General features: G+C 33.8%; 3 protein-coding genes across 3 annotated transcripts; 1 reads left to right on the top strand and 2 right to left on the bottom strand.

The window, feature by feature from the left end:
• Positions 1-12,828: 12,828 nt before the first annotated feature.
• LOC140818529 (probable E3 ubiquitin-protein ligase RHY1A) lies at positions 12,829-14,835 on the top strand. Its single transcript, XM_073178523.1, has 3 exons — positions 12,829-13,147; positions 13,743-13,933; positions 14,129-14,835. Exons 1-3 carry the CDS (start codon positions 12,923-12,925, stop codon positions 14,625-14,627), a joined length of 915 nt encoding a protein of 304 aa, XP_073034624.1. The 5' UTR covers positions 12,829-12,922; the 3' UTR covers positions 14,628-14,835.
• Positions 14,836-15,327: 492 nt separating this feature from the next.
• LOC140818531 (protein TRI1-like) lies at positions 15,328-16,303 on the bottom strand. The gene is made up of 2 exons (XM_073178524.1): positions 15,957-16,303; positions 15,328-15,578 (listed from the first exon to the last, which is right to left on the bottom strand). The coding sequence occupies exons 1-2, from the start codon at positions 16,245-16,247 to the stop codon at positions 15,459-15,461; spliced, it is 411 nt and encodes a 136-aa protein (XP_073034625.1). The 5' UTR covers positions 16,248-16,303; the 3' UTR covers positions 15,328-15,458.
• A 4,059-nt stretch (positions 16,304-20,362) lies between these two features.
• LOC140818356 (uncharacterized) lies at positions 20,363-24,539 on the bottom strand. Its single transcript, XM_073178289.1, has 6 exons — positions 24,260-24,539; positions 23,550-23,755; positions 22,674-22,953; positions 21,591-21,698; positions 21,077-21,324; positions 20,363-20,605 (listed from the first exon to the last, which is right to left on the bottom strand). The coding sequence occupies exons 1-6, from the start codon at positions 24,473-24,475 to the stop codon at positions 20,485-20,487; spliced, it is 1,179 nt and encodes a 392-aa protein (XP_073034390.1). The 5' UTR covers positions 24,476-24,539; the 3' UTR covers positions 20,363-20,484.
• Between the last annotated feature and the right edge of the window lie 1,818 nt (positions 24,540-26,357).

The following is a 26,357-nucleotide window of genomic DNA, read 5'->3' as shown; positions in this document are numbered from 1 at the left end:
TCGTGGAGATGATTTTCGTGGGAGTTTTTCGTGGAGGCGATTTACGTGCGGCTTCTCGATTAATCATTCACGCACTTTTGCACATCGTGGATTTCAGAGAAAAACATTCAAAAGAATGTTACTGTTTTGAAGAGTGTTGTTGCATTTGTTGCCATAATTGTTGGAGATATTTCATACAACACGCGTGCAAGTGTTGGCCGAAGATCGGTTTGTTGCTCCAATTTTTGGCATCTCGTTTTTTCTTTTTTAATTATGTTTTAGTGATGTTCTTTGTTTTTAGAAAGCATTTATTTTCTCAACGTGCGTGTTGAGGAAATTGATTTTAGTAAAAATCACTATTGGAATTGGTTTCATGTAAACTCATAGGTTTTATAGTGATAAATTTTTGCCTTGAGGCACCACACACAAATAATTTAATCGTGTTCATCTAGTTACTTAAAGTAAATTTGTATTACAAACTTTTAATATTCCACTGCATGTTGTCTTAAGTGTTATAACATTTATCACAACATTTAATTCTGATAAAATACAAATTTACAATCTTAAACTACTACTTTTATATACACTAACATCCGTCGAGCAATGTCTCTTCCAAACTATGAAACATTGATTTTTAATCTATAATTTCCACAAACTAACCAAGTAAGCTTCATTTTTACTAAAATTACTTCTGTTTCCTTTTTTTTTTGGCAAACTTTTGGTAATCTTTAATACCATAAATTTCAGTAAAATATAACACACCAAATATATATATATATATATATATATATATATATATATATATATATATATATATATATATATATATATATATTTATATATATGATAAATCCCGAATTGAAAATGTTGGATCTATGCATGTAAAGAAGTCTCGTGAGTAGCAAGTTTTATCTTGGCATGCAGCCTGTCCCTGGGGATCGGACCACATGCTTGCCCATTTCTGGCTCTGCGTTGATCCAGGCTCACATCCAAAATTCTATTCATCTAATACACAAAACAATACACTCTTACAAAAACCGACGTTTTCGTCCAGCGCCGTAAATGCTTCTGCGCCAAGTACATCTCCACAGGGAAATACACGACGATAGGCCAGAAGTTGATTGCCCCTGCTAAACCCACGACTTGGTTGAAATACGGAAAAAATATACTAGATCCCACGGTGAATACAACCTAAGCGGTCCGGAAACACAGGCTCAAAGGATTCAATCTGAATGCCAATATTTGTTTCAAATCACCGGTCACGAATCTGCTGTTTGGATACTTTTCTCTAAAACATTTCTATACACCAAAAAGCGAAGGCAATGTCTATGTCCCCAAGTGCTTGAGAAACAGCCCATACTTTGCTGGCAGCCGGCAGAAGCTGGATTTCCAGCAATTCTACCTTTGATTTCTCCATTCTCTGTAAATATCCAGTCGAAATACAAGACAAACTAAATGGCCGCAGCCACAAAACTTTAAATGGATTCAACTCTCCTCAGTTCACAACTCTCCAAACATTCGTACCTATAACTTTGGCCAAGCCAAGTGCAGCTCCAACGGTAGAGTACATGAAAGACGACATTAGATCTCTGAATGGCTCTGTAACATTCGAAGTCAATTCATAACAAGATGGGCTACATGTTCCGACTCGGGAAAGAAGGCAACATAAGCTCATCAACATACCTCATACTAATGACGGCGGATGTAATAGTACAAACAATACGTACCTAGCTTGATGAAATTTATTCTCACTACGATACCGCACACCCAAGCATTCTTCTTACCTGACATAAAGTGCACAACGTACATGATATTCAAAAAACAAAGAAATTTTTATTAACCAATGATAAATAATATTTATGATTTTAGCAGCATAAAGATCTAAACTAAACTGAAACAAAGCACATATTACTTCCAGTAACATTCAGATATACAGACAAATTAAATACAAACGTTGGCGATTACAATAAGAGTAGGTCTCTTATGAGATGGTCTAACGAATCTTTATCTGTGTGACGATCAACCCTACCGATATTCACAATAAAAAGTAATATATTTTTAGTAAAAAAATTAATATTTTTGCATGAAAGACTCAAATAAGATATCTATCTCACAAAATACGACCCGTGAAACCCTCTCACACAAATTTTTGCTATACAAATAATGAATCGAAGCATGAGGAAACGGGAATTGGGTGAAAAAAGGCCGAGTTCATGAGATAAAGAAAAGGCAATAAATTAGTACCGAGTGCGGGATCCTGGGCCGTAGGTTTTGGGGTGAGAATTTCACACATTGGAATGTCCCATTTTCTCCGTTGTTGCGAAAATAATATAGGTTGTATTTGAAAGAATATTTTAAAAAAATTGAAGATCAGTTTCAAAATAAAGTTATTTGGATAAAATTTTACGAAAAATTGGTTAATTTGGAGGCGAAATAAAATAATATAAATGAAACTAATAAATATTATTACAAAAAAAATACGCATACGTGTTTCTGTATGCGTAATTGCACATTATTTGATCTATGTCTTGTTGCTTTCAATGATTGTAATACGTAGACATGATATTATGGTGCACGTACGTGTATTCCTGATACACGTTGAGCTTTGTATTTTTCAAAATGGAAACCGATTTCTTCATTGGAAATTGCTTAGCCAATCCCATTTGTAATTGACGAGGATAATAAAATAGTAAATAATAAATTGAAAATATTTTTCAATAGTAAAATTTTAATTTCAAAGTAGATATCTCGAGATAATTTTTGTGTCCGGTTCAGGAATTACTCCATTTTAGTAAAGAATCCGAACTAAATATTAAATTTCGGCTAGAAGAACTGAAGAAGTTAAAAGGTAAACTCAAAATGGAGCCAAACAAGGTTCTTTGTTCTCTATAACGCGACAATGACAAAAAATAGTCGTTAACACAAATTTGGTGTTAATGGGATGATGATAGAGCAAAATCACTACAAAAAATAAATCTCGGTAGCGACGATTTTTGACAACAAATATATCTCGTTATAAACCCGTCGCAAATTGTCTATAAATATACCTCTCTTCGGCCCATTTTCTTCCACATTATCTCTTCGATATTTTTGTTAAGCGATTTTAGTTTTGATTTGGGGTAAATTTTTTAGTGTTGTTGGTTAAGATCATAAATTTTGTTAGTTTATTTTATCGCAAGATTTAATCGTTTCATAAATTATTTACGAATTTGAATTCATTTAGGGACAATTTATATAAAAAATTGTCGCTAATTAACGACGATTTTTGAAAAACTTTCGTAATATATTTACCACGGTAACTTTAACGACGGTTTTAATTTGATTGGTGACAGTTTTAGCGATGAAAAAGACCGTGCTAATAAGAAATTTTTTTGTAGTTAATGTTTGAAGAGTCTTTGTTAAATTTAAAGAATCTTTAAAGAAATAATAATAAAAAAAGAGTTAAAAAGTAAAATCCACATATGAAAAGGCGGTGACATTAGATTTGACTGCTCGTATAATGAAATGATTAATGATCATAGTATAAAAATGATAAATCAGTTCGAATCATTTCATAAAACATGAGGTAAACATCGGATCAAACAAAAATATCCAATCAACTAACTTATAATCTTCGCAAACCAAACCTAAATAACTAAAATACAAAATTAATGTAAAGTTTGAATTCAATGATAAAAAAAAAAAGATAAATATTATAAACGACAATGAACATATACTTATAATATATATATATATATATATATAGGGCTTGTGCCAACCAAATATATATATATATGTTGAAATAATATATTTTAATATGGAAAAGTAATAGTTGAATATTTGAATGTTGAAAATAAGAGTTGTAAAGTTAGAAATTTGTGTGTGATGATGTATTTTATTTTTGGATTATGTGTAATGAAACTCTATAAATAGATCTCTCATTTGTGAAGAAAATCACAATTGAGTAGAGAGAAAAATATTATAAAGTGTGTAGTTTGGTAAATTTTGAGAGTTTGAGATTTTTACTTTTTACCATAAATTTTTACTTTTTCACAACACGTTATCAGCACGAAGCTCTAAAAGTCCTACATACTATTCCAAGCTCCAAACAGAAGAAAAAGGTAACAAAAGTAATAATATTTATTTTACCGTTATTTATTTATTGTGTATTTATTTAATATACAATATAATGTTATTATTAGAAATAATAAAAATAAATTTTTCATAAACTTGTTATAAATCCTGGGAGGATGTTAAGACGACATCCCACACTCCCGGTAAGGGATACGACAAGTATAAAAGCCTATAAGGTTTTTAAACAAAATAAATTATGACACTCATTATAATATTATGATATGATATACATAATTATTTAAACATGTCTAATATTATATACATCATATTATTACCATAAAATTATACAAATACATACATTTACTTTTTGTACACCAACGGTCATAAACGGTAACAAACGGCTAGTTTTTGCCCTATAAATATCATCTCACAAACACATTCAATCACTCCAACTTTCTCTTCTTCTCTAAAAATTATTCATCATCAAATTTTTCGAAGAACAAAGAAGATGGCTTTCTCAAGGATATTTTTAATTATTTTGGTTATCATACTCACGAGTCTTGTATTTATCGGAGAATATCCTCCTCGTGCGTTTTCTTTATTTTTACAAATACTTGTACTTGTTGTTTATCCGTTACTTTGTATTGCAATATTTATTAACTAATAAAATGCATCGTAATTTTTTTTAGTACCACCATGTCAAATTTAACAAAGCTCGAATTTATTGCGCTCGACATCACGGGAAAGAATTATATGCCATGGACTCTAAATGTAGAAATGCATCTTGAGTCATTGGGTCTAAGCGAGACCATTAAAGAAAATGGCATATGCACGTCACAAGAAAAGGCAAGAGCCATGATATTTTTGCGTCGACATCTCGACGATGGATTGAAATGTGAATATCTGACTGAAAAAAATCCCATGGCTTTGTGGAAGGGATTAAAAGAAAGATTTGAACATATAAGGGAAGTTATACTTCCGACCGCCCGGGATGAATGGAACACACTGAGATTCCAAGATTTTAAAAAAGTCAGTGATTACAATTCGGCGATGTATAGAATAATCTCGCAATTAAAATTTTGTGGACATGAGGTCACAGAATCTGAGATGCTTAAAAAACATTTTCCACATTTCATGCATCAAATATTACTCTACAGCAATAATATAGAGTACGTGGATTTGCGAGATATTCTAAGCTCATCGCCTGTCTTCTTGTGGCGGAAAAGAACAACGAGCTATTAATGAGAAATCATCAGTCCCGACCCACTGGATCAACAGCATTTCCAGAAGTAAATGTTGTAAGTAAAAATGAATTTATACCTGGAAACCAAAATCAATTTCAAAGACAAGGTTTTGGTCGAGGTCGAGGTCGAGGTCGTGGACGAGGACGTGGACGTGGACGTGGAATTGGTCGTGGTCGTGGACGCGGCCGTGATTTTGAAAATAATAGAGATAGTTATAACTCATCTCAAAAGAGCGTCCCAAACCATCCACAGAAAAGACATCATGAGAATACAAGTGTTAATGAGAATCACTCAAAAAGATATGAAAGTTCTTGTTACAGATGTGGTACTCCAGGACATTGGTCCAAAGTTTGTCGAGCCCCTGAGCACCTTTGTAAACTTTATAAAGAATCATTAAAGGGGAAAGAAAAGGAGACCAACTTCAATGAACGCAGTGACCGTTTGAGTGATTCAACTCATCTTGATGCTGGTGATTTTATGAATGATTTCTCTGGAAATGATCAACATGTTGGTGGGATAGATATGAACAATTTTGATGCTGCAGATTTTCTCAATGATTTTTCTGAAAATGAACAATATAGTAGTAGAATATAAATGTACAATAATTTGTTTTTCATGTATTCATATAATAATGTTTTATTGTACAATTATGATATGTGTTATATTTATATATGTATTGTCAGTAAATTTATTTCATTGCATATTTTTTTGAAGTTCAAATATGGAAAATGCTATGAGCAAAGCTGAAGTTTGCATACCCGATAGTGGTACAACGCACACTATCCTCCGAGATAAAAGATATTTCTTGGAACTAAAACCAACAAAAACAACGGTGAACACAATATCAGGTCCTGTAGACTTGATTAAAGGATGTGGTAAAGCACAATTTTTGTTACCTAATGGTACAAAATTTTTGATCAATGATGCTTTATATTCACCACAATCGAAAAGAAATTTGTTGAGTTTTAATGATATATATTCCCATGGGTATGATACTCAAACAATGAATGAAGGGAATGAGAAATATATGTGTCTTATCACATATAAATCAGGAAAGAAATATGTGATTGAAAAACTATCAATGCTCCCTACTGGATTGCATTATACACATATAAGTCCCATTGAATCAAACATGGTAGTTGATAATTCCTCGATATTAACCAATTGGCATGATCGATTGGGACATCCTGGTTCAACAATGATGCGAAGAATTATAGAAAATACACATGGTCATCCATTGAAAGACCAGAATATCTTTCAGAATAATAAGTTTCAATGTAAAGCATGTTCTCTTGGAAAACTTATTATAAGACCATCACCAGTCAAAATCCAAACTGAATCACCAATGTTTCTTGAACGTATTCAGGGTGATATTTGTGGACCAATCCATCCACCATGTGGACCATTCAGATACTTTATGGTATTGATTGATGCCTCCAGCAGATGGTCACATGTATGTTTATTGTCAACTCGAAATGTTGCATTTGCAAGATTACTTGCTCAAATAATAAAATTGATGAATCAATTTCCCGATTATACAATCAAGAAAATTAGACTTGATAATGCTGGTGAATTTACTTCTGAGACTTTCAATGATTATTGTATGTCTATGGGAATCATTGTTGAGCATCCTGTTGCTCATGTACATACACAGAATGGATTGGCTGAATCATTGATTAAACGTCTGCAAATGATTGCTAGACCAATGATTATGAAAACAAAGCTCTCTATTTCTATATGGGGACATGCAATTTTACACGCTGCTTCATTAATTCGCATCAGACCAAGTGCATATCATAAATACTCCCCATTGCAGCTTGCATTTGGTAAAGAACCAGACATTTCTCATCTGAGAATTTTTGGATGTATGGTGTATGTGCCTATTGCACCACCACAACGAAAGAAAATGGGACCTCAAAGAAAGGTTGGAATTTATATCGGTTATGATAGTCCATCAATCATTCGATATCTTGAACCTCAGACAGGAGATGTGTTCACAACACGTTTTGCTGATTGTCATTTTAATGAGGAAATCTTCCCAATGTTAGGGGGAGAACAAAAACATACCGAAAAAGAAATTACATGGTATGTATCATCATTGTTACATCTGGATCCAAGAACAAAACAATGTGAAAAAGATGTACAACAAATTGTACACTTGCAAAGAATAGCAAATCAAATACCAGATGCATTTGCAGACACAAAAGGGGTAACTAAATCATATATACATGCTGCAAATGCCCCTGCTCGAATTGAAATTCCAAAGAAACAAATGGAAGATACTCATGATGTCATTAAACGCCTGAAGCGTGGAAGGCCAGTCGGTTCCAAGGATAAAAATCCTCGAAAAAGAAAATTCATAGAGAAACATGATGATCACAAAATAGAGAATGTTGTTCCTGAAGAAACACATGATGATGAAAATGTTCTGTCAGAACCACAAACTGACGAGAATCATGAAATCTCTATCAATTAAATTAATACTGGAAAAATATGGAACCGAAAAGATATAGATGAAATTGATGATATATTTTCTTATAATGTGGCAATCGACATCATAAATGATAATGAAGATCATGAACCAAAATCTTTTGGTGAATGTAAAAATCGGCAGGACTGGATAAAATGGAAAGAAGCCATCCAGGTTGAATTGGATTCGCTAAATAAACGTAATGTTTTTGGACCTATAGTCCTTACACCTGAAGGTGTAAAACCTGTTGGATACAAATGGGTTTTTATTCGAAAGCGAAATGAGAAAAATGAAATAGTAAGATATAAAGCTCGACTTGTTGCACAGGGTTTTTCTCAAAGGCCTGGAATTGATTATGAAGAAACGTATTCTCCTGTGATGGATGCAATTACGTTTCGGTATTTGATTAGTTTGGCGGTATCTGAAAATTTAGAAATGCGTCTTATGGATGTTGTTACGGCTTACTTATATGGATCACTTGATAGTAATATATATATGAAAATCCCTGAAGGATTTAAGATGCCTGAAGCACAAAGTTCAAAACCCAGGGAATGTTATTCTGTGAAATTACAAAGATCATTATATGGGTTAAAGCAATCAGGTCGAATGTGGTATAATCGACTAAGTGATCACTTGATGAAAAAGGGATATGTAAATAATTCAATATGCCCTTGTGTTTTCATTAAGAAAACAACATTCGGATGCGTAATTATTGCTGTATATGTTGATGATTTAAACATCATTGGAACGAATAAGGAAATTCAAGAAGTTGTGTCATACTTGAAGGAAGAATTTGAAATGAAGGATCTTGGAAAAACCAAGTATTGTCTGGGTTTACAAATTGAACAAAAAGAATGTGGAATGTTTGTTCACCAGACAAATTATACAGAAAAGATCCTTAAACGTTTTAATATGGATAAAGCAAATCCTTTAAGTACTCCAATGGTTGTTAGATCATTAAACATAGAAAAGGATCCATTCCGTCCATGTGAAGATGATGAAGATATTCTTGGTCCAGAAGTACCATATCTAAGTGCCATCGGTGCCCTTATGTACCTTACAAATTGTACAAGGCCTGATATATCTTTTGCCGTGAATCTGTTGGCAAGATTTAGCTCATATCCAACAAAGAGACACTGGAACGGAATTAAACATATATTCTGTTATCTACGAGGAACGACAGACTTGGGACTTTTGTATTCAGAAGATGCTAATCCAAGTATAATTGGTTATGCCGATGCTGGATACTTATCTGATCCACACAAGGCACGTTCCCAAACTGGATATGTATTTACTCGTGGAGGCACTGCAATATCTTGGCGTTCACAGAAACAAACGCTCGTAACAACTTCATCAAATCATGCCGAGATTATTGCACTACATGAAGCAAGTCGTGAATGTGTGTGGTTAAAATCAATGACCCAACATATCCAAATTTCATGCGGATTATCATTTGATGAGAAGCCTGTGATACTATATGAAGATAATGCTGCATGTGTTGCTCAAATGAAAGAAGGATACATAAAAAGCGACAGAACTAAACATATTCCTCTTAAGTTCTTCGCATTCACCAAGGAGCTTGAGAAGAATAAATGTATTGATGTTCGTCACATTCAATCAAGTGAAAACTCATCAGATCTCTTCACAAAGGCACTACCTACGTCAATATTCAGAAAGCACATATATAATATTGGGATGCGCAATCTACGAAATTTGTGAAGAGTTGTTCGTGTCAACATGAGGGGGAGTTCACGTGACTGCACTCTTTTTCCCTTACTATGGTTTTTATCCAAATGGGTTTTTCCTAGTAAGGTTTTTAGCGAGGCAGTACAAAACACGTAATGAAGACATCATCGTATCATGATCATCATCACAAGGAGGAGTGTTGAAATAATATATTTTAATATGGAAAAGTAATAGTTGAATATTTGAATGTTGAAAATAAGAGTTGTAAAGTTAGAAATTTGTGTGTGATGATGTAGGTAATGATGTATTTTATTTTTGGATTATGTGTAATGAAACTCTATAAATAGATCTCTCATTTGTGAAGAAAATCACAATTGAGTAGAGAGAAAAATATTATAAAGTGTGTAGTTTGATAAATTTTGAGAGTTTGAGATTTTTACTTTTTACCATAAATTTTTACTTTTTCACAACAATATATATATATATATTCCCACTTTAAAATTAATAAAAGCTTTCAAGTTTCTTTCCAATCCCGTACAAAAATTCCATGTCAATTTCAAATGACACCTTGGACCAAATGAGTATTTATGTCTGAACAGGATTAAACAAGAATAAAACAAAGTAGACGATGTGGTACGGATACTCGAAATCTTCTTTTGGAACCGTTGGTTCTCGTTGCTGGAACCACATTACTTAAAGGTACTTTATTTTACTTTATATATTACTTGTCAACTTTGCATCAGTTAATATGAACCTCTGTATTTTTATTTTATTATTATTTGTTTATCGAAAGTTTTTTTCTTCCATTTTTTCAAGATAAATTTTCTATCACTACCCTAAAAAAGTATGTGCAACCTATATAAATACTCTTAAAATTAGTGGAAAGTGTCCGTATAATTTTAATTTTCCTACAAATATATTATATACGCCAGAAAAACCCGAAATTTTAAAAATTAAGAATTTAAGTTCGAAAATGTTTCTTATGCATGTATTAGTTCCATATATTCCGATAAATTTAAAGAAATATTTTCCAAACTTTTTGGTAATATTTTATTTATTTATTTTATATGAAGTTGATAAGCAGTATTTTTGGAAGATAATCATAAATTAATATTCGGAGTAAAAAAAACCGCGATGGTATGCGATATGTCAAGGAAACCCCTTGCTATGAATTGTAGAAGTTTTTGGTCTTCAACTACTAAAAACTAAATATCAGTCTTCTACAGGCGACTTATTAATGCAGAATTCCTAGAGGAGTCACTTTTATAAAAATCGAGACGGTGAATGACCGCCTAGCGCCTAAATGATCATAGATGACGTCTTTTAAAACATCGAGTTTGGTAACATAATATTTTATTTTAATTTTTTGTGTTATTGGTGCGCAAAATCTTAAAACGAAAAGCTAAAAGAATTTTAGGATATGAAAGTTTTGAAATGGGTTTTCCTGTGATTTCCCCAATAGACGAAGCTTGAAATCAAGGGTGAGAATCGATTCTTTAATAATTGGAGGAGTGAGTGCATTTAATTTGAATAATATAAATACAAAGATTTTCAGTTGAATTTAGTTATACAAAGAGCTATGGCGACAAGGGGGCTCAAGAGCACCAAGATGTTGCTTCCCATTAACCAATTCTCAATGTATGCTTCTAAATCTGCATTAAATTCATTTGTCAATTACTCTTCGCTTCATTTATGCATGTCATTTGATTTGGAAAACCAGAGATAGATTTCGATTTCGATTTCGAGTTCGACTTTATGAACAAATATTATAAAAGTTTTTTATAATTTAATGAGACAATCATCCAATAAATAAAAATTTACACATGAAACTAGCATCTTTAAATCAGAAATAGTCAGTAAATTTTAGACTTCGATGGTTAAATTTTTTTTTTTTTTGAGAAAACTGCATTCTGGTCTATTTTTTTTAAAAGTGTAGTTGACATGTGTACATTTGTAAACAATAACTAAACTGGAATTTGATAATATAAATGATAAAAAAAAAAAAAAAAAAAAAAAAAAACTCATCGGACTCGAAATAAAATTTTCCATTTTTTATATTTCAAGAATGTACTCGTTCTGGCCCCAATCGATGAGCCACAGCCCATTAACATTCGCACCTATTTTACTTATTCAGCCAAATTATTTTGTGCAGCAGGAACGCAGTTTCAATCCGACATTACGCGAGCAAGCTTGCAGGGAAAAACGATAGGCGAAACCCCAAATCTGAAGAAGTCACTGAAAGCGCTGCGGCGGACGAGGGGCGGTGGATGCCACCGAGCTATTGGTTACCCCACCCGCAGTCCGGTATTTATTTTCCGAAAGGACAGGATCGGTGGATGGAAGATATCCCAAACGACGCAGCTTCAGTCCATCAGATTCTCTGGTTGAGGAGCGCGGATGAGGGAGTTGATCATAAAGCACACACCGACGACTTCACATTCCACAATTGAAATCAACATTGAGCTAAAATTTCAAATACTAATGTGTTATCTTAAATTTGCTAAAAAAAGAAAACTCTGTATAAATATTGTTCTTCTTTTTCTGGCAAGGTTCTTCTCTCTGTGCACGTGTTGATTATGTAAAATATTTTGTCATAAAATCTATCTTGTGCATGAGTTAAATTATTTTGCAATATATCCGTCCAAATCTTCCGTGACATTTGGTCGGGATTTTTGTCGGAGGTCGATTCTAATTATTAGGGAAAACTTTTTTAAAGCATAATTAATTAGAGCTTGGTTTGATTATATCTAAGTGGTTGGAAATAGTCCATTGCAATTGGAGTGAGTCTCATGTGAGATCGTCTCACGGATCATAATTTGTGAGACGGGTCAACCCTACCCATATTCACAATAAAAAGTAATAATCTTAGCATAAAAAGTAATACTTTCTCATGAGTGACCCAAATAAGAGATCCGTCTCACAAATACGACACGTGAGACCATCTCACACAAGTTTTTATCTTGCAATTGATCATTTTGTGAGGGTTGTTATTCTGAACATGAGTTATTAGAATGCAATTATGAATAATTAATATATATTAGAAAAGCGAGTTAATTTTTTTTCTACCTCTAAAAATTTCAACATGACATTCAGGTACATAATGCGTACCAGAAAAATTAAATATTCAATAATAAACAACATATGCACTCGATAAACAACTGATATAAATAAGTGTTGACATAGACAAACCAAATATATAGCACGGAAGATTCTATCAACTCATAAAACAATATTATTTTTATATATTAATGATACTCGTTTAAAAATAATATTAATTTATTGAAGTTAGTTGATTTATCCTATTATATATATAAAAAAAAAACTATACAATATACATCAAAATATGACACGTACAAAAATTCAACAAATAAAATGTATTTAATCCGATGACAGATTTTAAAATTCATCCTCACCATCTTTCTTTCTTTTTTTATGTTAAAAGTTCTTTGAAATTGTTGAGCAACTTTCAGTTTTGGTCGTTCGATTTTGTATGCCGAGGGCTTTAGAGTTATTCTACACTAGGAGGTCTCGAATCAGTCGGAATTCGGATCCGTCTGACGCCGGGTCGGATTCCGGTTCTTCGCGCATATTCGAGCGGCGCAACCGCCTCCAGCGCCGCCCTCACAGCAGCGACACGGGCCGTGGCCGACTTGATCCCAACGTCTGCGATCCGCCCCGACAACCACCTCAACTTCGCTCTTCTCATCAGCCTCGTGTAAGATACTCTCTTTGATATTAGTATCGCTTTTGAATTGGACAGCATGTCGACTGTAATTCGTGTTCAAATTATAGCCAGAAAGCTGGAAGTTCCTAAAATTTGACGTCCTTCGCTGTCCATGGTGGTGATCACCGACAGCATGTCGACTGTAATTCGTGCTTAAATTATAGCCAGAAAGCTGGAAATTCCTAAAATTTGACGTCCTTCGCTGTCCAGGGTGGTGATCACCGGCTCTTAACCAGAATTAGCGCTAGAAACGATGAATTCGAACTGTGATTTCACAATTTGAATATCCAAAATTATTATCATGAAAGGAAACTTGAGTTGTCAATACTCAATTTTAACGCAATCAAACTTAAGTTCTAATCTCGAACTTTAAGTATCTTTGCTCCAGTAGCTCTTCTGCCAACTTATCGGAGACACTAAATATGTTGTCAGGGTAAATCTTGTTGAACTTTGAAGTTTGAAATCTGAATGATACGACATACTACATTTCAAGATGTTCATTCAAGAAATCAGGGTCTTGTTGTCTGAGGGACTGTTGTTTTGCGTGTTCTTATAATCTGATTTACTCTTCTTTTAACATGCTCAGGAACGGGAATTGATTCGGCCTGAACTTAATGTCACTCAATTTTCTTCAGGGGATGCTACCCATGTTGAAAATCAAAACAATGCTTGGGATAGAGTTAGATTTAATGGGAATGATCGACTTCCGGGAGCTGTGCTTCTTGCTAGAGAAAGGCTTTTACATAGGTTGAGTGCCGTCACTCTGTCCACTGGCAGGTTGGTTATATATGATCCAAACACGACAGGAAGGCTTACCATGAAATGCTTATCTGTGCTCGAGCTCTTTGTTTGAATTATTTTTTCCCATCAGTTGGGGCTCCTACTGAGAATGTTGCCGTTTTAACATTCCTTGCTTCATCTCAATTTTCACCACTTCATTTGTTAACATCACTAAGTCATCTTTCTTCATAGGCAGAGTGATCGGAGTTCACCAAGCACCCTCCTTAATGACTTGCTCATCGGAGATGAACTTAGGCATGTTGATGATGGAGATTGGGAAACAGAGATATCTAGAGAACGGACAACCACAATCGACTCTGCAAACAATGTGATCAACCAAGAAATAAGGACGAGACCTCCAGGACTGGCTCAAGATATACTGAACTGTTTGCACATGGAGGTGTACTGTATGCCGCAAGAAGGTGACGAGGAAGACGACACATCAAAGGCATCAAGGGAATGTAGCATATGCCTAGAACGTTTCATGGAGGGAGACGAGCTGACGTTGTTACCATGTGGACATAGGTATCATGTTTGTTGCTTGGATCCTTGGGTGAGGAGCTGCGGGGACTGCCCATATTGTCGCCAGGGTATTGCCGTAAACATGGATGGAGCATCAGAAAGTCCTCAGGTCCAGCCGGTTGAAGGCGTGTCGGGTCCTAATACGTCCGTGTTTGTTCCTGAGCATTAGGTGGTGTTTCTTCAATCTTCAGACATACATCTAACTGGAATATTGTAAGTTGGCGTCAAAGTTTTCTTTTTTGCCCTTCAATCCACGGTCTGGAATGTTATTGTATTTTCTTGTATAGGATTATTTGATGGAACGGTCGGAACTCAGAAGTACTCTCTTTGTTGGGCATAACAGTGATATTTTTCTTGAAAGAAGCAAAATTCCTTTAGGTCCGTGCAGTATCGATTTATTGTTTAAAAAAAGGGATACATAAACTATCGAAAATTACGAACTTGATGCATATTCACTCGAGTTCTAAATTAAAATCAATTTGGTATGTCAACTATTCATAATTTCCAAACGGACACACTACCTACGAAAAATATAATTGTTTTTACAAATTGCAAACACCCCAAATTATAGCAAAATCATGGATTGAATATTAGAAATTGAAATCCTCACTATGTCTGATGGTGCTGTTGTTTGAGGTTTTCAAGAAAACAGTTACGCTAGGGACCTTATTGATAGAAGCTTGATACAACCCTACTTGTTCTCCATAGTTTTTTTCTTTTTCTTTTTAAATTTTTTGTTTAATAATAGCATAAAATATTAGTAGGATCGAGTATACAGAAAAAAAGTATCCAAATATGTGGATATATATGGACCGGAAAATGAATATCCAGATATGTGGATACTTTTTTCTGTAATGAATATCCAGATATGTAAAAGGAAATATCTGCTCGTGCTTTGCCATTTTAGCCCAAGAGTGATTCATCAACCGACCAGTTACCTCATGTACAAAAAATATGGATTTCATACCAAGATACAGAGCCATTCTCCATCGTCCGTAGTTCACTTAAGAAAGTGAGGACTGATCAAACCAGCAATCTCGAGGAACCCAACACGATCCCTTCCTCCAAAAATTTTCTTTAGCTTCTCATCACAGACGATGACCTTCTTATCTGCAGCGTCCTAGAATGAAGTGAGAAATCAAGTCATTTCTTATTCAATTATATATGTCACGTGAAATCATCACATTGTTTACTGGAAATAAAGGCTGAATACAGGTCGAATCAAGAATCCCTCGATGATGTAATTATCATCATGTAACTTTCAATTCCAAACTAGTTGGAAATGCAATTGACTGCGTGGTTTTTTATGCTCATTTCATGTTGTATGAAATCAAAACCTCGATGATCTAAAATCACTAAAGTCGTGATAAATATTTGTGTTCAAGTAAAGTCTCAACTCCTAATTGGTAGCAGAAAGAAAACCCAAAGCCAATCTTGCTCCCTTGCAAACGACGAAGGAAGTTTTTGTACCCTTTTTTGAGAAAACAAACGTATATACCTGAAGGCTGTGCTGTTTGATGTAAGCCCAAATCTCTTTAAGAGCTTGCGTACGAGGAATCTCAGGGGCCCCTCCGAGGAAAGCCTGCATTTCCGGAGACACTCGGCGAGGCTTCGTTATCCCCCCGGGCTCGCGATTCTTAGGTCCCGTTGCCGGCTTTGATGCCGACGAAATAGTCATCAAGCGCATGTGGACGGGAAAAGTTCTAACAACCGCAGAAAATGAAGACTTAACAAACGACACCGTTTCTACGGCGATGAAACTCGAGATGGCACCAAACGGAATCGCCATTTTTCCAACACTGGAGATGTAATATGAAGAGGAGGCAGATAAGACCTGAATAAGAAACAGTGGTGAAAAAACTAAGTCTACATATAATTTATTAATTAATTATCTTAAATTAATTGAATTTAAATTATAATATTATTAATATTTCATTAATTATTTAAAAAATAATTTCTCATCTTATCTTAAATTTAATATTAAATAAATTATTATTTATTAATCAAATCAAATACTATAGTATCTATATTATTTATTTTATTATATTAAATTATTTATCTGAATATTATTATCATATTTTTAACTTCACACTGCGCCTAAATATTTCATAAATTCCTTCCAAAAAAACAAAATACTTAAAAATATATAAGTTTATATTTAATAAAAAAATATTTAATTCACATATGACTAAATTTTATATGATTTATTGGAGTGTGACATTTATTATTTGTTATTGTGTATCATTGTTAATATTCTTATTTCATATTTCAACACTTTCTCAAACATGGAATTGGAAATGGCAGAAAGAGGTATCGACCCTGATCAAGAACATCATGCGCATTAGAGATGAAATTATACGAGTTGATGGCTCGGTGAAAGCTGCTATATGTCGTCTTAACAGTTGGTTTGGTCCAGGCGGAGGTTTATCAAAGGCTTACGATTTCTTTGTGAATGCACATGGGGTATGGCCGTGGAAACCTCTACTCACAAAGAATTGCATACTCCCAAAGCATCGTTTTACCATGTGGTTGCTCGCACATGGAAAGCTGTTGACACGTGATAGGCTGGGGCATGTATTGGATCACAGGTGCGTGCTTTGTCTTAATGAAAATGAATCTGTCAAACACCTTTTCTTTGAATGCCCATTTTCTGCGAAAATTTGGGATGCTGTTAGAGGGTGGTTGGACATGAAGAAGTTGATGAGATCTCCGGTCAGCATACTACGTGCGTTCAGAACGACCTGTTTGTGGAAGAGTGGGCGGCAGATCGCCATGTAATGTTATCCACCTGTCTCATGTTGAACGATGGAGATTTAGTGTATGTAAAAGCTTTAAGTGAATTGAGATTTTACAGCCGCTCATTAGCTGCACAATGTGCTAATGTCAAAGTTCAGGAAGATTTCGGAAGTTGCCATTTGCTTTTCTTTGAACGGAATTTAGCTACACAAAATTACATTTCTTGTGTTTGTTGATTAATTTAAGGGACCTGGAGAATGGAAAATTCAGAAATGCTTCCAAACTAAAAGGAGGGTTTTGCTTTGATTGGCCTTTCACTGTTTGGTATAAGAAAGGGAGTTATTTCATTCAATATGTGGATTTTCGAAAGGTTCCTAACTTGACTACTGCAACCTCTTATTTATATAACATCAATGCATGCATATGATACTGTAATTTCTTGTCTATCGAAAGAAATATGTTCTATTTTGTGTGATGTCTTAAATTTACTAATTGAATCACATAATTAGAAAATTTAATCATTATGGACCATACTTCATTTTTTGTATTTTTCAACTCTCTGGCTATTTATTTCCTATTGTTGGCAGTAAGACTAATTCTGATCAGTCATCCTATCTTTCTAACGCAGGCCAAGATCAAGAAAGCCCACCATGAGGAATCAAGCCTCATGGTTTCAATTGATGACTTGAAGGATGTTGATTTTTACCCACTTCTTGATCTATTAACAGAAATTGATTCTCCTGAGATTGATGTAGTTGACTTTGTAAATAGTCCTTCATGTGTACTGAATGGTGAATACGTTTATCCATTGCTGCATGCTGCCAACAAAAAACTTCGAGTTGTCGATATCCATGATACGTCGTTTGGAAAGGATTTCTTGCTGTAAGTGGTGGTTTCTTTAGACTCCTTCCCAGTTATTTTCCTACTGAATATTAATGCAATTTTCATGCTATGAGGAATTAACTTCTACCTACTTTCATCTACTGACGCCGAATGGAGTTACCCTAGGAATTGTGCAACAAAAAATTGAGATAAGGCCTTGACTATCTTTCTGTTAGCTTAGAAATAAAAGTGCTATAACTTGATCAATAGCTGTTTATTGAATAGACTTGTTATTTTCCCTCCAAAGCTGAACTGGCCAGACCAGTTGCCGAGTAAGAATGTTACGGCCTCGGCCTCACACCAGGCTTTTATTTTGGTCATCAGTTTATTAGCTTATCGATTTGTTAATTTTTTTAAATGAGCCATTATCTCATGTGGGTAACATGTGGTTAATGTAGCAGATAGAGATAGTTATCTTGGTTGGTTTCTTTTGAATTTCTAGTGATAGGGGATGATCCTTGTATTTAAGGAAGGGCGAAAATCTAATAAATCAAAGGAATTGACGGAATTGAATGATCGATCACATCAACGTCCCATAATTGGATTGTTTGCACGGGCATATGACATATTGGTACCGGAGACAGGCTTATGGCAGTCTTGAAGGCAATTCAGCAACAATTGGAAGCTTTCAACAAAATGTACGAGGAGCATAAAGAAAATTCTGATCGTCATCTGCAAGATCTCACCATCCGCTTTGATGAATTTTTCAGTACACGTTCCAATGATCGTTTGGATGCAGGAAGCAATGACAGCCACACCTACCACCATTCCGATCCTAAGAAAAGGCAGGGAACACCAACAAGGGTATGGCCGACACCCATCTTTTTGTTCCTAAATTTGGGAAATTAGAATTTCCAAACTTTAATGGCCAGGAAGACCCCCTTTCGTGGCCACACCTACCACCATTTTTGACCGCTGCCATGCAGCTTGCTCGGTTGTATGAACACAAACACGGGCAACAACAACTGGGTCATACTCCTTCAAGGGAACCAAGTGGTGTCATTCCCCAAGTCATCAAACATTTTCCACGTACGGAAATGGAAGATAGCGAGCACGAGGCCTCTGCTTCAATTGCGATGAACCCTACGACCCATGACATCGTTGCAAGAAATTGTTTTGGGTTGAAATGGTGGTTGAGCCAGTAGAGGGTGAAACCAACATGGAGGATCCAGACCAAACAACATTGGGATTTCGTGTTTGAGGACAACCACGCTCTTAAGGAGAGGAGTGATGTTACGGCCTCGGCCTCACACCAGCCCCATAACACTTTTATTTTTCTTATTAGTTTATTGGCTTATCGGTTTGTTAATTTTTAAATAAGTCATCATACCATGTGGATAATGTAGCAGATATGGATAGTTATTTTGGTTGGTTTCTTTTGAATTTCTAGTGATAGGGGATGATCCTTATATTCGAGGAAGGTGAATGGCACAAGTCATTAACAAAGTTTTCATTCTCAACAAAAAAATTGTGACCCTCATAAGGTTCTCTATTTTCGAGCATCATTTCAAAATTCACAATAGGGAGACAACGGCAAAAATCTAATAAATCGAAGGAATTAGCGGAATTGAATGATCGATTGCTTCAACGCCGCATAACTTGATCTTTTGCACGGGCACATAACTAAGAACTTGTTGGTGTTTGATGAATTCGAGCAATGATCTTCATCTTTGGTATGATGTATGGGTCGTGATCTTTTTGTCAGTAACTCTAGTTTCCATTTGAAGCGATTGTTTTAAGACCACATTTCATTTATGTGGCCTTGCAAAGTTCCCCGAGTGTTGTTTTTTTGAAGTGTGTAGTTTTGTTGTGAGCCTGCAACACATTTTTGGCACATCAATCTTTCCTTTAATTAAATGTGACAAATATAAAATTACATATTTTTTATCGTTGTCCTTTATCTTACATGTGCTGCCTTTCATTTTCATTCATGTTGTTGACTGTGTCACACCCCGAGCCCGAGCTCAGTCGCGTGACTGCACAATGAACCACTATAGCAACTATTTTGTATTCGTACTCGCTTTGTGAAAATGATTAACCCAAATTGCTATAGAAGTCCATTGTAAACCATTATAAACTCGTTTCAAATATTTCATTTTTAAGATGTGGGACATCACAATCACCCCTCTTTCAGAACGCGACGAGGACGTCGCGGCCTGACCCTTTGATCCACCAGCGTCGAGAATCTAGAGGTGACTTCTACAGGTTCAAGAGGTGGCTCCCGTCATGTAGCACTTTGCCCCACATGTTCAAGAAGTGGCTTCCATTCAAACAAAAAGTGCAATCTTAAAACCAAACAGATCACATGTATCACTCATGTTTTAAAGTTGTCATAAATACTCAATTGATTAATAGAACAAAAAATATTTGCATATATTTACACATGAAACCCATTAAGCAATCTCATTTCAAACAGCTTGTACTTCACCATTTGAATCATCACAGTCTGCAATGTAAGACAATGATAGAAGCTCCATGAGCTCCAATCTGTACTCTAGGCCCCTAAGGTAGTGCCCCAGTAGCATACACCTAATTGAAATCAAATGGAAAAAAATTATAATAAGGTGAAAATTAGAACAATTTCACATCGCATGGTGACATCACATCACTGTACGACAATTATGGTTGGCATCCGAAAACAACTAAAATATACTTGAGAATCACATTGCATTGTAATTGAGTGAAAAATGCTATCTGAGGGTAAACTATTAGATGCAAGCCACGAAAACCATATACATGAGTACATCTCCAAGGAAGGCAGACAGTGAAAGATAAATTCGGAAAACTCTCAGTTGTTGATCAGGTGGTGTGAATAATAAACTAAGAGACTTCCTTCAATAAATTTGAGCTAGTTTGGCTTACTGCAACACATTGCTAAACCAGGACCACGTATGCTTTACACAAGTAACTTGTCTTTTTATGAATAGATCAAGTTGGCACAAACGACAACTTCTATATCCGACTGTTCTAATATGGTATCTAGGGAGTAGATATACTAACCAAAACAGCAGGCGTGCCAGATAATCGCGTGGTAATGAAATTAGGGGTTGGAATTGAAGTGAACTGTTTTCAACAAGATCAACACAATCTCCTTCAGTTTCAACATTTATAGTTCCCGTGGAGTTGCTGCCACCAAGATCAGAGCCCTTCGAGTGCATCTTAGGAGAAAGGGTGGCTAAGAGACCATGAACTACTGAATGAATTGTATCCTTTAAATCTGGACATGTTGGTTCCGATAACTCGGCTACCTGCTCACGAAAATTGCTTTATTACCACTACAAACTATAAAGATAGGATTTAAGTTGGTGTCCAACTTTTTGACACGGGTTCCTTGTCCCCAAGTCATGGATTGACACAGTTTTTTAGCACCAATATAAGATCACAAGAGCATAAATATTTCCCAATACATTAATCTTTAGAAGAAAAGAATCAGACAATAAATTCTAAAAATGGAAATTCTCCTGAAAACAGTTTTGTACATGTAGATCATCGGTAAATAAACATCAAGTCTTACCATTTCAGGTTGCAAAGATCTTAAATAATCTAATAGTTCATTCTTTTCTTCCCCAACAAATTGTTGCATCTGGAGAGCAGCAGTTTTCCTCTTGGCTTCATGGAGCTCCTAGTATAGGCAGAATGAAATTTAGGGATAAAAGTGCATTGGAGTTGTACTTTTGAAGAAACTACCAATTTTAAAACTCTAGAAAAAATAGCAATGGCAACAAACAATGAAAGTCACAGTGGGAATGTTACCGAACATGATCACGAGAAAATAAAGAGTAACAAAGTTCAACAATAGTATGCAGAAAAAATACTAAGAGAAACACACTCAATATATTGTCTGATATTTATTATTTAACAACCTAAACCAAGCCAAACATTGTAGATAAAACATTGTTTTAAAAGGCGGTGCCCCTAGGCGGTCACTCACCTCCTCGATTTTTAGAAAATCGGTGGCTCTAGGCAGTGCTGAAAAAATCGGCAGCCTAGGCAGTGCCTCAAAACCTGCCTAGGCGGGTAACAAACAGCCTAGATGGTTCGATTATTATTTTTTTAAAAAATAAATTTATAAATATTAATAATTTTTTAAAAAAATTTGGTTGAACAAATTTATACATATTTTGTTGAAATATATGCACATACACAAATTTATGCACTTTTATAAGCATGGTTTAAAAAATAATAATGAAAATGTTGAACACATTAATGCATATTTTGACTGATTTTTATATTATAAAATATTTTATGTATTTTTATAATTAATTAATATATTTTTTTAAAAACCAGAATCCGTCTAGGTGGCCGCTTAGGCACCTTGGCGGTAGGCGGGCACCATGCGATGGGTGGTCGCCGGCCTACCGCCTAGTGATTCTTAGAACCTCAAGATAAAATGAGTGAAAAATTGCGTTGAGTTGTTCCAATTTCATCTGCCAATTGCAAATCTTTTTTACCAGATAAAAGTTTGTTTTAAATAAGACATATGTTTCCATATATTACTTAATCAAGTTGTCATGACATGAGGCATCAAGTCAAAGTCAAACACAATAGTTCATCCCACAGTAATTTTGGCACACCACAAATTTGAAAAAAAAAATACCTTCTTCACAGAAGATAAATGAGAATGCAGTTTCAAAATATATTCTCGAGCTTCATGGGTCATTTCACCAAAATCCGGAATGTTGGATGTGATTTCTATTGCTTTCTTGAATGAAGGCAATCTTTCTTGTCTGTATGTTCTGCTTGTTCCATTACTTTTCAGAAGTGTCTCTTCGATTTCCAGCTTAGAATTTTCTTCAGTATGAGATTTATCAACATGTCCATATATTTCAACATTCCTCTCAAGGAAAAGCTTATATTCAGCATTCCGTAATGTATATCTGCACAAAAAAAGGATGTCATATTGAAATTTACCGAATTGCTGGAAAAGCATCGTAAATAAGTAGCCAATCAATTTAGGTTACATTTCACAATCTGGTCCTCTGAAAAGTGCATTTATGTGTTTCTTGAGGCTCCAGTACAAAAACATGTCATCTCCAGTCATTTCCAAGCACAATAAGATCAATTAATTCTGTGTAACTGAGTTGATCGCCAGAAGCTTCTTTAACAAAGCATGCAATAAGATGGAATGTTTGATCATGAAATTATGTTACTAAATGCATTTCTTGTAGCTACTTATATTGTCAAACAAATTTACTGCCTTAGAAAAAGCTACACATAATTATATTTCTGTGATCTTAGAGATACAAGATTTAGAAATGGCATTTCGATTGGTTGAAGCATGCTTGATTCATTGCATAGCAAATGATAAAAAACAGAGGATTGCTACAAACATTGTATCATTAACTGCCAGTGTTCACCAGTAACAATTTTTTATAAATATACTCCTCGCAGTTATTATCATTTTATTGTTTCATTTATTTAATAAGATTTTGGTAACAAGAGCATTTGAGTCACTGAAAGAAAGTGGACATACCCGGTCATCATTGAAGAAATCAATAACTTGAATAGTGGTTCCCATAAAGCTTCAATCACCACCTGAAATTGATCTGATGGAAGCAAACCCAACATGCCTGATATGGTCCTTTTCATGGCATCAATAGTGGTAGGAGGAACATCTTTCTGGATAATGCTCACATCTAAGGGCTCTATCTCTTGTATCAAATTAAAGAGGGCTGATTTCTGAAATGTTAAAGCTCAAATTTTCAGGTTTCAGAAACTTATTGGACCACAGTTCTTATTTTTCATATATGCTTGAAAATAAAATCGTCTACTAGAATAATATTGTTGAAGACTAGCTTCTCATCAATCAAAAAAATAAAAGAATGAGACAAATAAAAAGAACCACCACCAATATTTCGTTTAATACTATCTATTCAGCTAGCAGATCAAACCATGTGCTCCCAAAAAATAAAGAGTGATTTTATCTTGATCCTTCCAAGGTTTTTACTTTTTACCTAAAATCAGTTAGCTTTAAATATTGCATCGTGCACCAACCTTTTTAGTCACCCTAAAAAAGTTCAATTATCAATTCTAATCAAGTTCATGAATTGAATCAGCAGACCTATAAAAAATGACAGATTTAGCTTGACTTCAAACAATGGTATTATTCATAATTCGCATTTAAAAAAAGGCAAATTCAGATCCATAAAATCAAATAAACTAAATACAACAATAAAACCTAACCTTCGACCGAGGACTTTCGTCGCCAGGACCAAACCCCCAATCAGGAGAAGAAGAAGGGGATGCAAACACCCGAGCTCTGAGACTTGGAGATTCACCGAAATTCCGAGAGAAACCACAGAAAGAAGAGGACATAACAGGGAAAAAACGCGGTGGTGACGATGAGATCCGGTGTAGGGAAGGTAGAGGAGGGGAGAGAAAGGAGGCGAAGGTTGCCATGGACAACCGATCACCGCACTGTTCCTCTCACATCTCCACGGAAAAAAGTATTCCTCCCCCAGTCTATATACGTAGCTGAGACGATAGAGTTGTATTTGTGTGGGGCCTGCCGCTACCTGCACCAACCACCAATATATATATATATATATATATATATATATATATGTAAATATATATATATATATATATGTACAATCTATTTTATCATTATCGATAAATTAAAATAAAATTTTTTCAAATTATGAAGAGATTAAATTGATATTTGAATGGTTGAAATAAAAAAATAAAATAAAAGTGTGTGTTGAAATTTAAAAAACGAAAAACAAAACTGTAATACTAATATTAAATAAGGGTAAAATTGAAAAAAAAAATTGATGTCCTCTCTAGATAATTATTATCATATCCTCACATTTAATAATATAGTATAGAAGTATAGATATAGTATATATATATATATATATATATATATATTGGTTAATATATTATATTAATATTATCCGTGTATTTATATTAATAAATAATAAGACATATTGATCTATATTCACTACAAAAATAATATATTTTTTTATATAAAAAACTATAATTTTTTATGAGTTAGTCAGATCGAACATCTTTCGCATAAAATTGACGATGTCACAAAAAGTTTCTGTGACACTCTTTGTAAGCGTCTAGTGTTTATATAATCGAAAAATTTAATTTTTTTCCAAAATATTATTATTTTAACTAATGATTTTAACCTTTTTTCTATTATAAATAGTACAGCTATCTAAAGTTTTTAGAATATATATACATATGTTTCAAAAAAATAATATATATACATATACAATAATATTTAAACTATTTGTAAAGATTGAATGGAAAGATTTAAAAAATTGAAATTTGCGAATTTGAAATACTAGTTTGATAGTATCAAACAAATTACAAAATAAATTAATACGAATTAATTTGATAGATTATTCTTGAAAAAGGTGACGGTTGAAAACGAAAGCAAAATTGAACTAAGTGAGGTGTATTCAATTTAGAGTTTTGATGATTTTAATGACTTTTTTAAATGATAGACTTTTATGGATTTGATAAATTTTTATTGACTTTTATGGAATCTCACAGATTTATAAACAGATTTATGTGGATTTATGTAGACTTTTTTACAAGATTTTTATAGACTTTTGTAGATTTTTTTTAATAGAATTTTATAAATTTTGTACTTAACTATAACATGTGATTTTTTATTAATTTCTTTGAACCAATAATTAATTGACATATATAACATATTCAATTTGAAATTATTTTTAATATTTATATTAATAAATAAATTTACTTATTTAAAAGTTAAATCGTTTAATCCTTACATGTATATATATGTGGGTTTATATGCATGTTTGTAAATTTTTTAAAATACATCAATTGATTAACATGTAATCTTATTTTTAAATTGATAATATAAATGTAAAAATAATATTATTTATTATTGTGTGAATAAAATTTTGTATAAAAATATCATAGCTTACATATTAATTAAAAATACGAAAATGAATTTAAAAAATCATTGTTGTTACGAAACTATTCAATTATTAAGAATTAAACAACATTTTTTTGATCATCTTTTATTATTATTGAATATTACATTAATTTACATAAATCATAAATTAAAAATCACAAAATCAATTCTATAATTCAAAATTTCCCCGTGTTATTAAAATAAAAAATTATTAAATGAACAATCAGCCAAAAAATAAAAATTTGAAAAAGAAAGATGAAAATATATATAGAGATACACTTCGAAAATTTGAGAGAGTAAGAAATAGATGAGAGGAGAGAAGATATGAAGATATGTGATGTGAAGCGACAGAGAGAGAGTTAGAAGTTTTAAAAATCCATTCAA

Source organism: Primulina eburnea, chromosome 17 (genome assembly GCF_022965805.1).
Source record: "Primulina eburnea isolate SZY01 chromosome 17, ASM2296580v1, whole genome shotgun sequence".
Lineage (NCBI taxonomy): Eukaryota > Viridiplantae > Streptophyta > Magnoliopsida > Lamiales > Gesneriaceae > Primulina > Primulina eburnea.
Note: the sequence above shows the minus strand (reverse complement) of the source record. Positions and strands in the feature narration are given on the sequence as shown.